Source organism: Cyanistes caeruleus, chromosome 5, assembly GCF_971803275.1.
Source record: "Cyanistes caeruleus chromosome 5, bCyaCae1.hap1.1, whole genome shotgun sequence".
NCBI classification, from domain to species: Eukaryota; Metazoa; Chordata; class Aves; order Passeriformes; family Paridae; genus Cyanistes; species Cyanistes caeruleus.
Genome location: NC_141705.1, coordinates 81,069,757 through 81,081,928, shown reverse-complemented (window position 1 = coordinate 81,081,928; position 12,172 = coordinate 81,069,757). Strand labels below are relative to the sequence as shown.

General features: G+C 45.6%; 1 protein-coding gene across 34 annotated transcripts in view; it reads right to left on the bottom strand.

The window, feature by feature from the left end:
* ANK2 (ankyrin 2) overlaps positions 1–12,172 on the bottom strand; it is a 273,471-nt gene that overhangs the window by 135,735 nt on the left and 125,564 nt on the right. For 6 of the 34 annotated variants that reach the window (XM_086890702.1, XM_086890715.1, XM_086890706.1 and 3 more), the window contains exon 1: positions 10,177–10,867. The exons of the other annotated variants lie outside the window; for them this stretch is intronic. In XM_086890702.1, coding sequence (XP_086746828.1) covers positions 10,177–10,299 — 123 coding nt within the window. In that variant the 5' untranslated portion in view covers positions 10,300–10,867. Of the gene's footprint in view, positions 1–10,176; positions 10,868–12,172 lie in introns of those variants that run through there. 34 annotated transcript variants of the gene reach the window in all.

The window sequence follows — 12,172 nt, the reverse complement described above, 5'->3', positions numbered from 1 at the left end:
TCATTATTTTTAGATGGGTATTAAATTTATAAATAGTGTCAGAACAGCAAGGTTTTCCTCGTGCCAACAACAGGGTGATTTGAACAGGAGGGGACACAGAACATAAGAATTATGTAAAGAACATTTTGGACCTCAAGGTACATTTGTGTGACATTCCTTTCCACCATAAATAATCTGTCCTTCAATCACAGATATAAATCACTAAGATGGTTACATAATAGAAGGTGAATTATCTCCTGGCTGAAATCATCTGGAAAAAATCTAAATCTCTTGAAATCATTGGCAAATCTTTCAGGGTTCAGTTATTATATTCAGAGTTAAGATGATAATATATAGTGTTATAAAACCAAGTATTCCTTTATAACCTTTAATTACAGTTCCTTATCTCTAAATTATCCTCGTCTATTTTGAACACCTCTTCCAGAAGGAGGCTGCTTCCTCTAAAGCCTCCTGCTTTTGTATCATTAAGTTTGCATACTGAAGTTGGTTTAAAAAGGATAAAACACTCCTTCCTGTGTTTCACGCTCCTGGGCCAATGATCATTACTACAACTATGCAGAGACTACAACATAATGATGGTTTATTGCCCAAAATAATGGAATGTGTGCTGCTAAATCCAGCCAGATGATGTACAAAATGGCTAAACTGCAATAAAGAGAAAACTGGCGTTAATTAACCTTTTCAACCACCTGCATATTCATCAGCTGTAGCAGGACTTTGGTTCCTCCTAAGCTGCCCTCAGACAATTTCGTTCGCTCCTCTGTTTTAATGAGTTTCCAGGCATAGCTCAGAGCAAACACACTAAAGGTTGGTGTCAGAGTTCTGTTCCACATCTTCAGGGACAAATCCTCCACGGAACTGGGAGGGACACAGGAGCCCAGTGCTGGATCCGCAGGGAGCCGTATCCCACCGGTACCGCGGTGCCATCGGCAGTGCCACCCCGCAGGCACAGGGAGCATCACCAAATCCTACACCAAACAGGTTAAGTGCTAGGCTTCCTTAGAAATCCGGGGAAGGCAGCCAAGCACGTACTTCCTTAAGCTTGGGAGAACTCGTGCTGCAATGCAGAGCTGGCTCTGGGCACAGCTATTAATTATTTCTGATTTTGCTGCTTTGGGAAACCTTTTCTAGGGCCTCATCGTTCACCAGGCTAATACCCTGCGCCACTTGAAGGTGCACACAGCTCAGTTAAAGGACCTAGTGCTGATACCTGCATCCCAGGAAAGGAGAGGTCAGGAAATCAATTCTTACCAAAGGTGTGGCTCAGTGGTTTATCTACCCTTCAGACAACACCGCAGGCTTTCTGCTGTCCTTGTCATAATCAACAAAAGGGGAAAAAAAAATACAACTTGGGGGATTTTTTCATGATCCTAAAAATACTCCTGATGCAGTCAGTGGCCAGTGCAGCTGCCATTCGCCAAGCACAGTTATGCTGCGCAGCACAGCCGCCGTGGCTGTGGGGGCAGTGGGGGATGGCTGGATTCTCCCAAGAAAACACAGCAGCAGCATGGAGAATATAGCACACGTCTCATCTAGTTGCTATGGAGCCTCCTCGGGAAAATTCTGCTGCGATACAGCAGTCGGACTGACCAGTCAAAATATTTATTTGTTTAAAAATCCGTATCGCTTTCTGTCTCCAGCAAATGTCAAATTTTGCAAAACGAATCCGTGCTCGTGAAAGCCACCCAGCTCTGCACAAAGTAGCTTGCCATGGCAGTTTGAGACTCACATCAGCATTTTAGATTTTACTCAATTCATCCTGCTAAGTCATAGCACTGTACCAAAACATTTTCACAAGTTATCAACTCATAAGCTTTTCCATAAAGAGAAATAGGCATCATTTGGAAAATGACTGTTTTTTCTTTTGCTGTTACATAAAGTTTTGAGGTTTAATGGATATATAATGCAGCAGTAAAAACTTCAGTAACAAAAGGCAACAGCTTCACACTGAATGAGGGTAGGGCCAGATAGAATATCTGTGAGAAATTCTTCCCTGGGAGGGTGGGGAGGCACCAGCACAGATTGCCCAGAGAAGCTGTGGGTGCTCCATCCCTGGAAGTGTCCAAGGCCAGATTGGATGGGGCCAGGAGCACTCAGGGACAGTGGAAGGGCCCCCTGCCTTAAGGAGCCGTCCAACCCAAACCATTCAGTGATTCCATGACTCCTGATAGTAACTAAACAGAGCTAATATTAAATCCATGGACAGCCTGTGGAAAAGCTAAAACAGAGATAACTTGCACTGTTACCTGACTTATCTAAGTGGAACTGAGTCTCCCTGGCCTAGAAATGAGGATGGCAGCAATGATTCCTTTCCTTCAGGCAGCTCTGATGTCCAGCCCCGTGTTGATCATCAGCAAAAATAGAAAAGATTTGCTGAGCTTAACTATTCTCCATTCACATATGGGGGCCTTCTGGGAAATCTTAGTTACTGCCTCCTCTTGCTTCAGCAGTGAGACTATAATCAACACAACACACGTGATTTCTTCTCTCCCTGCTGTACTGGTGCCTTTAAAAAGAAATGAAGCAGGGGAACAAGAAGGCTCAAGTGGGTCTCCAGGCAGTCCCCAGTAAATCTTGGCCTGAGCAGCGAGGCACGAAGTGGCTTTTGTCTGCTCGAGTCTCCTGTTGCACTGTCAGCCTCACTGGTTTTGAGCAGTGACACGTCTCTGTTGGACATCCTAGCATAGCACAGGCCAGGAGGAGTAAATAATTTAAAATAACCTTAAATTATTCAGCCTAAAACAGCTTAGAAAGGCTTGTAATTATGGTTCTATCGGCTGAAATCATTTTCTACCAGCCTGGGGAAATGAGAGCTACGCTCATTTTGGGTGAACACCACTTGTCAATGCTGCCTTATTTTATATACAGGAATGAAGAGGAGGCAGATCTAAATTATCAGGCCAAAAGAAATCCACACCTCTCTTCTCAGGACACGTACAAGAACAGCACCACATTAATATCTGCTAAATATGAAACACTGTGAGTTTTTCCTGACCCAGACAGTCAGTCTCACTGGGCTGTTTCAGAGCACAGGCAAACAGGGTAACTTTTTTCCCTCCCTTTTCTCCTTCTCTTCATTCTTATCTCATTTTCATCAGGAAAAGATTGTGCTAGAGGACAAAAAGCTGACCTTAAACAGAAATGTATACTCTGAAACCTACTTAGGCTCCCTTGCCTAAAATGTCTCTTTTACAATGCTCTAAGGAGCTAATGAACCTGCTAAATTTTGGGTAGGTTAACATGCTAAATCCTTCATTAGTATCAACAAATAGAAGGTAACTACAAACATCATTTAATTGCAGCCCTTGTTTTCAGTCACCTGTAAAAGGGCAGCTAGCAATTAATCTGTACTGATCTGTAAACGGGATGTCTTAGCATAAGAATGAGTTTTGAAGCATGGTTTTGAAGCAAACTGTGAAAAACTCCAAGTAACACACTAAATCTATATGCAATATATGGAACTTTCATAAATAATTGGCAAGAGAAAACCCTTAAACAGCACCAAGTCTGTGAACCACCCGAAATTCACTTAATTATATTTGTCAGATTTCAGTAATTCATATTATATGCTCCAATACTATATATAACAGTGTAAAAGTGGGGAGTGTCTAATCCTACCCGGACAACCACTTGGACTGAACAGGAAAAAAAATATTGATTTTATCTGTCTAGGGCTAAAAGGACAGGTTGCTAACAGGCACATTCATCAGGATGTAGTTAAGTAAGGAAGAGTTCATCAGACATTCCAACAAAACTACCAGCACCACGAGCGCACAAAAGGGGCTGCTTGAGACTGATCCAGGGACAGGGAATTCTTTTTCCCAAAACCTTAAGTAGCACCTACATTCTGAGAAGGTAACCCAGATGTTTTGTGAGCAGAGGCCAGTCAATAAAGTACAACAATCCATGTGATTGCCAGCTGTACTATGGTGCACCATCTCAGGGAATGGCAGCGCTGCCCCGCTCAGGGCCATCCTCGCTGTTCCCACCCTCTGGAAGCGCTATAGATTGGCAAATACATCCACCAGGGCATGGCTCCAGCTTTCACCATCAAACTATCAACTCAGAGCTCATATGCCACTCTCACTTCGGGTGCCAAACTTTCCCCAGGAGTTCAGTGGAAAAGCCTGAGGGATTGAATTACAGAAGCCAGACTTCAAAAAGCTCGGCACTCTGCAGTTTAACATTTGACATCCTCATTAAACATTTTTTTAATTGCTTAACACAAAGCTGCCCAAACATCACATAATAATTCTTCCAGTGGTTCAGGAAAAGTTGTGAATTTAAAGGACACAAAGTATTTTACAAGGAGGCAAACAAAACCACTCCCAAGGCTAGAAAACTTTATCGGGGATGATTTCCTACAATGTGCAAATGCTCTCTCAACTTTTTTTAAGCCTTTCTGCTAAGTTAAATTTGCAGATAGCTGGACAGTCACTGTAAGCAGGTGCTGACATTTCTCCTCTCTCTGGGTTGCTCTTTTAAAAGCTCAGCAGAAGTTCTTACTGATTAAAACAAAGTGAGAGATGGAGACTTGGGCATTTTGGACACTTTCATGACTTGATGAAAACAATCATATAATGAGTTCATGCAGCCATAAAATCCAAAGTGTCTGCCATGACATTGGATTGCATCCAGCAAGTTTTACAATGCAAAGGGATTTAGCATTCCAGGAACATATTTTCCTCCTCCTGTGTCCAGTGTCTCACACAATAGATCTGACACACCCTGTCAATCTTTTCTCCAGTATTCCAGATATTGGTTAATTCAACTGAAACTTGTGAAGAGGCACAGTCACCCACAATACCAAAACCACACTGAGATAAACTGTCTGTGTTTTGAAATACTGTCTACATGTAATGTATTAAGATTGACTTAATCTTGTGTTTCAAAAACTACCAAGGAAATTAAGTGAAATACCACATATAAATCAAGGAATGATTAGATAACAATATAAAGGTGAGAAAATGTAAACTTGAAAATTGCTCCTTTCCCATCAGAAGAAAGAGTACAGATCATCAATCTTTCTTCATTTCAGAACACTGTGTATTTGTGCCCATGCACAAATCACACCCCTCAAACAGGACATGGAGAAAATGAAGCAGCAAGTCCCAATCTATTCTGAAGTGCAACATCATCTAAAGAAGCTCCATTTCACAAGGAAGCAAACTAGTGAGGTGTTCTTTTCATGCCCAGAAATAGCTCCTTAAGGAAAATATAAGCTTGAGATACAGAAGGAAAATGCTCAAAGGGCATCAGGAATAGGCACCTCCTACACAAACACTGCATTACAAAGCACCAAAAAGATTTTTTTTCATGGCTGGAGAGGCATTTGAAACATCTAGAAATTCTAGTGAATCACAGAGACGTTTGCCAAGGCAACGAACACAACAGAGCAGACAAGACAAATTCAGCGCTAAGCAAAGAACAGTAGGTTAAAGCTGCAATGAACCTTGAAAGCTTCAGTGTACAGAGGTCAAGCAGTGAGAGACTCTTTCCCTTCCTTATCCTGATCCCAACTCCACAGGGATCCCACAGCAGGTTCACACCAGGTGAGAGAGTGGTTGGCATCCATGAACCAACACAGGAGTGACCAAGAACAAAGAGCTGGATCTCTGCGTGACTTCCTCCTCCTCGGGATGCCTTTTTCTAGCACAGCAAGTACTCCTTAGTTCCTCCACATCCTCCTCCCTCACTGAACTCTGGCCCTTTCCAAAGGGATGAATTTTGGGTGGTGCAGAGCCAGCGTACTCAATAACAAACACCCGCTAGCGAAATTGCTGGAAATTCAAATGGGCCTGGATCTAAGACAAATCTGACAACATTTTCTATCATTTGAGAACTCTCATTTTCTTCTTTTGTGAAAAAGGAGATGGTCATGTGGAACAAGGTCTGCTGTTGAGGTAGAACAAAGCAAACTCATTCCCTGTCTCCTGCAGCTCCATGATGGAAGCCACTTACTGCATGTTGACTCTTCCCCCATCCTTGTCCTTCTGCACATAGTGCCCAGCAGTAGCTCGGTGTGAGCTTCAGCAGTGCTTACAGCTTCAAGGGAAGGACAAAATTCACCTGATGCTATTGGTTCTCACTCTCTTTTAGCAACCAGTGATGAATATTCCAGATGCTGTGGAACACTTTATGCTAACAAGGCTGAACTTATGCCCTTCAAGAAGGTATAAAGGTTTTTAAAACCTTTTAAAAATACTATATAAAGACCCAACTACTGCTAATAGAGACCAGATGTCAACCTCTGTCCTCATGACTGATGCCAAAATGGTAACAGCCATCAGCTTACCACATCTTTAACATTCAAAATCCAGTTTCATTTGGTAGCAGAACCCATTTTTCTAACAGGTTTTTTTAATTTGCGATTTTATTTTATGTCTGTTTCCAAAAATCTTTTCAACACTTGTCACATGCAGAGACAGGAGGCTGTGTCTGCTTTGAGAAGTACTTTAGACAGGGAGAAGCAAGCGTGAGTTACATAGAGCCAGGGGCCAGGCAGCTGGATTCCCAAGCTGTAATTCCAGCTTTGCTGCTGACTCAGTGAGTGACCATCGTGGAATCACCGCGGTTCCCTCTCCTCACTTTACAAAGGGTGAGCCACAGGCAGCTCTCTCCAACGACACCGAGAGGCCAGTGGAGCTGGCCCTTACATATCCTGAATTTAGTTAAAATGGAATTAGTCGTGCCTAAACTGCAATGAAATCTATGTATTTGGAGCCGCTCACCTCCTGTTTCAGAACCTGGTTTTTAATGCTCTTGATATATTTGGGTATTCACACAACTGTTCAGAAGGTTGGGGGGGCTGCTGTGTAACATGTTTACACACACCTTTTTTTCCACATTGCAAGGCAAGGTTGCACCTGCATAAAAAGGAAAATTTCCAACTTGGATGCAAAATAAGCAGACCTGCCCTTTTGTCAACTGGTTTTTAAAATCAGCTGAGTCAATCTCAGAATGCAGGAAAAGGTCTTCAGCGTGCAAACTCCTTTCCCCTGTTTTTGAGCGTGGAATAATTCTGTTTGTCTTTAAAGAACCACCAAGGATGACCAAGAGACGATGTGAGCAGCTCGCTGCTGCTGATGGCCAGGGGCCTGCCAGGGCAGCAGCTGTGACAACATCTCAGAACATTCTGGTGCTACCCCAGCAGCACAGAGGCTGCAGCCATGGTTTGTGGTGCTGCTGCCCCGACCGGCGACGCTCACACGGCAAAACACACAAGAGGCACAGGCATTGCGAGCCCACACCCTGCAGCATTCCTGGGAGCTTGGAGAAGGGTGGGATGGTACCAACAGATACCCAGCATCCTGCCAGAGTGCAAGAGTTAAGGCCATGGCCCTTCATTTATCCTCTTTTGCATAATCAGGATGTTCCAGGGACACAGGAAAAGTTTTTATCACTTTATCACAAAGCCAAAGGAGCGCTTGGTGCACTTGGCACGTACGGGTGCATGGCACATATCCAAATGAGGGTTGGGAAAGACAGCCCACGACACCTGACATGTTCCCCCCACTCCAATGATCCTTCCACAAACAAAATGGATCTCCCTCCTAGGACAAATCCACTCACTGCAGTGTAAGGCCTTTCAAACAAATCACAAAACCAGATTCCCCCTATGCAGAAACATTTTAAGTGCCGAGAGCAATCAAAACCATCTTCATTTGCATTTTGCCTCTTATGGACCCGCACACTTAATTTGTTCCTAGCCTCCATTTTCCAATAAAGTCAACAAAAACTGGGAGGGCCCCTACTAGGAGATAATCCCATTTCACAGTAAAACCACTTATTGCTCTTCAGGAATTAAAGTGACAGATACATAAATATCTCACAAATACATATCTCACTTAAATCGATGACTAAATAAAAATACTACATGTACCATATATTCTCTATTTGGGTTGTCCTGTGTATATGATGGGTGTGCCTACATACCCACATACGTGATCTGCTCTACACCCTGCTTTCTGCACAGCACGAGCATGCAGAGATACAGGCATAAACAAGTCATTCCTGTGCTGCTGTGTGTCTCCTGCAGCAGGAGCAGGATGGAAAAGCCCAACCTGACCCACCCCCAACCATCTGACTGAAGGCAAGTTTAGGGTGCAGCCAGGCACTTGTTTATGTAACAGCAAGGTACAGCCGCAGTAGAAGGGAGCCAGGAGCAGGGGCTGAATGTTAAAAAGGGGGAAACACACACAACACTGAAGTGTTCTCCCTATTTTCTAAGCAAAGCCCGCTGGTGATCCCTGGATCCAAAAATCTGATTAGGAGCCTGCATCAGCACACATGATTACCAACACGAACGCGGCCTGAGCCTGCCTGCTTGCAGCCAGGGATATGCAGCACTCTGGGAAAAGAGATAGCAGAAGGGGCAGTATTAATTCTATCCAGCTTTAATTAAGGTAGTCCAACAGGCATTTGCATCAAACATGTTGAGGAAATAGGATTTGTGAAAATCAGGAAAAACAACACACGCTGTAATGAAGTAACTGAGATGGGTGCTGGGCAGAGAGAAAAAAAAAAAGCCCTTCCAGCAAGGACATCTACACATTAAGTACAATTTTTTTAAAAGGTTTTTTTGCAGAGGATTCCACAATCTAAAATGTAATCACAAAAACTACCTTATGCTGCAGTGTCCCATTTAAGGGATTAGGAGAGTAATCACAATCTGCCCCAAGCAGCCCTGCCCAGCATCCAGGCACTGCATACATTAGAAATGACATTCCTGGTTTTTGATAAAGACCATTTGGATGTGACTTAATGAACTCCACAAAGTGAGCCTTTGACAAGTCATGGAGATCCCACCCAGAGGTCCCAAAGGCATAAAACGGCCTCTGTCATTTTATTTAAGCCATGCAGTTCAGAATAGAAAAAGCCCTAAGACTGAATAGAAAACAAATTCAAAACTGTCCAGGTATGCCAAAGGAACAGATGGCTTCTGAATTCTACAGATCTGCCAAAAGGATCTGTAAATTCAAACACTGTATGGCTGAATTCTAGGCTTTTCTTTTTACAGAGATCTGTGTTTACAGGCAATGTAGCAGAAAGGGGTGGGGTGGGGGTGAGGGGGTGAAATTGCCTCTTGATGTTTTTCCTTCCAGAGAAATGTATAAAGAATGGATAAAAACACAGTGTCAGGGAATGAGTTGATGCAGATCACAAGCCAGAGAATCCAGACAGGGGAGGAAAGAAATGGCAATGAGAAGGCATTAACACAGGCACTTCCAATGCACCACAGTCCTAAAGCTAAGATTAACAGAACCTTCATTTCAGTATTTTCTCCACTACTGTATTTTTTATGTCCTTGGAAACTATAGAGTGATCTGGCAAACCAATCACCTCCACTGATTTTTTTACTCTCCTCTATTTTTTCATCCCAGACAATGAGAGTTGTCATTCCCTCTAACACAGAAGGAAAACAGTTAATTATAAATGACAAGAATCCTCCCCAAAATCAGAACCATCTGAAGAGCTATGCCTTAAGAGAACTAGAAATTGCCATCAGTAACAGAGGCAAACCCGACAGATTGCAGACTTGTGTGCCAGGCCCTACCTAGACAAATACACCTGCAGTGTGCAGTGTAAATACACTGAATCACAGCGGCAAGCCCAGAATCCCTTTCATGACACCCAAAAACTGCAACACAGCTCAGCTGATGCTCCCAGCACCGCAAGGCAGGTCCTACACACAGCGCTGAGCACTGCTGGGGAGGTGGGAAGTGGAGCTAAAAATGGGAAATGGGGGAGAAATGCTGTCGTGAAGTAGAGAAATGCATCTCCACGCTGCAAAGCACAAGCACAGCCACCTCCCTCCCTTGAACTTCTCCAGATCAGCCAGGGGCTTGGAACACCTGGCTGGGAGCGATGGCAGGGAGCTCCAGGCCCTCTGGGATGAAGGGAAAGCGGCGATACCGGCGTGCCATCCTTACACGCACGATCCCTGTGTGGCTGTGGGCTGCCGTGGCTGGCAGCACTTTAATCCACTGCAGATGGGCTAAGTCCACAGCAGGGCTCAGAGGGGATGGGAAGGGATGCAGAAGGCAAACATTAAGGGAAAGGTTTGGGAAATGAAGGGGACAGCACTGCACATGGCAGGGAACACCTGTCTGCGAAGTGCCGCACAGCCAGAAGGGCGGGGGGGAAGGGAGAAGGGGGCTGCTTTCCCCCTCATACCTTGCGTTTCCGATCAGCCCTAGAGATTTTCCGCTGCCTTTTCCTTTCCTTCTCAAGGTTCCTCTCCCTCTCTTCGATTTCAGACTCCCGAACTTTTTTAATGGACGCGGCTGCGTGAGCCATTTTGGCGAGGAAAGCACCAGCTCCAAGGAAGCTCTTCCCAGCACACGCGGGGATCCAGCTGATTTATTTTTTCCGCAAGGGCACTGGCTGCGAGCCACAAGTTCACGGCGTAATCCACTCTTCTTCCTCCGGCGCCCCAGGAAAGGTCAGGGCTCTGCCCCAGCCCCTGCTGCTGCACCCATAGCTCGGCAGAGCCGCGGCCCAAGTGCCCAAGTGCCCGCAGCCACACACAGAAGCGGGCAGAAAATACCTCCTGGCAGGCTGGGAACCCTTCAGCTTGGCTCTGCCTGCAAGAGGAGGCGGGCTTCAGACTCAGCTGGGAAGGAGGAAAAAAAAAAATAAAACAACCCAGGGAGGGGGAAAAAAAAAAAAAAATGGGAAAGAAAAATCGGCTTTTAAACACACATCACCAAATTGGGAAGGTCTTTTGGGATTCCTCCAGAGAGGCTGCGTCTTCTGGCTGGGAGGAGGGCTCCACTTCAGCATCCCCAGCGAGAGGGGGAGGGGGCAGCTCCCGTCAGCTTCTCACATCGCCTTTACACAGGGTGAGAAGAAAATGGTGCAGTCTGACTTAGTGACTTGCTGCTGCTGCTGCCGGAGCCCGGCACACGCCTTCCTCCTCCTCCTCTCCTCCTCCTCACGATCCTCCCTCCCTGCCGAGGCGGTCCGCAGGAAGCCGGGAGGAAAAGCTGCGGGGCTGGGAGAGCCCAGGCTCAGCCTGCTCACCTGCAGGCAGCAGGAGAGACGCCTGGAAAGGGCTGGCAATGCTCAAGTCCTCATTGTGCCCCTCCGCAGCCACGTGAGGCTGCATCAGGAGAGCTGCATTCAGCAGCGAACAGAAGGCAGCGAGGAGGGACAGCACAGCACACAGCACACAGCACACGCTGTCAGCCGGGCTCAGCCTGCCCCGCTCGGCTCAACCCCACCAAAGGAAAAATCACACCACCAGGGCTGCTGCTTGCTATTTTTTCAACCCCAAAAGATGCTCTGAGGCACTTCCTGAAACAACTTCTGAAGGCCCGCCTTGAAGATGGACACTGCTTCTACCTCCGGACCAGAAGAGACAGTGACAAAATGTTGTTACTTAGTAGCCCTCACTCCCCAAATACCGTGTGGGTTTGGAACACTAATTGCTGCTGTTAATATCCGAGGCACATGGGCCTGTCATTTCCTCACTGCTTATCCCCCTGCTACACTAGCACATCAAAGCTCTACTCCTGCCTCTCTGGATAACTCTTACCATGATTAGCATCAAGATTTTATTCATCAAAACAGGACATAGGCAGATCAAAACAGACTTTGCATGAGTTGCTAGCAGACAACTGATGCCATTTCAGCTCCCTCCAACACCACTGCTCCTCTTCAGGCAGGTGCTGAGGAGAGGCAGGATGTGACTCCCCAGTGCAGCAGAATCATCTGTATCCCTGGCTTAGTCACCACCCCAGAGTCACAGGGACACGGCAGCTCACTGACACCGGCACTAAACCCCACCAAATCCAACAAACAATTCCCAAAGCCATGTTTCCCCCTGCAATACATTCCCTGATGTCAGGGAATTGTACTGACCAAGCACCATGAATTCCTCTGTAACACAGCCCCAGCACATGAATGACAGACATCCTGAGCACTCTGCAGCTCACAGACCAGCCTGAATTCCCCCCTCACGCTGCCGTGGTACCCAGAGATCTCAGTGGCCTCCAGTTCATGCAAAGGAGGACCATTTATTGTCACCATGGAGCTGCTCCTCATTGATGACTTCTGTTGTTACTAAAAGGTTTCACTTGGAGAATATCACTGACCAAATTTTTACAATGGATTATATATCAAAACTACAAAGCACTATAAAAGCATCTTTAAAACAGGGATCTATTTT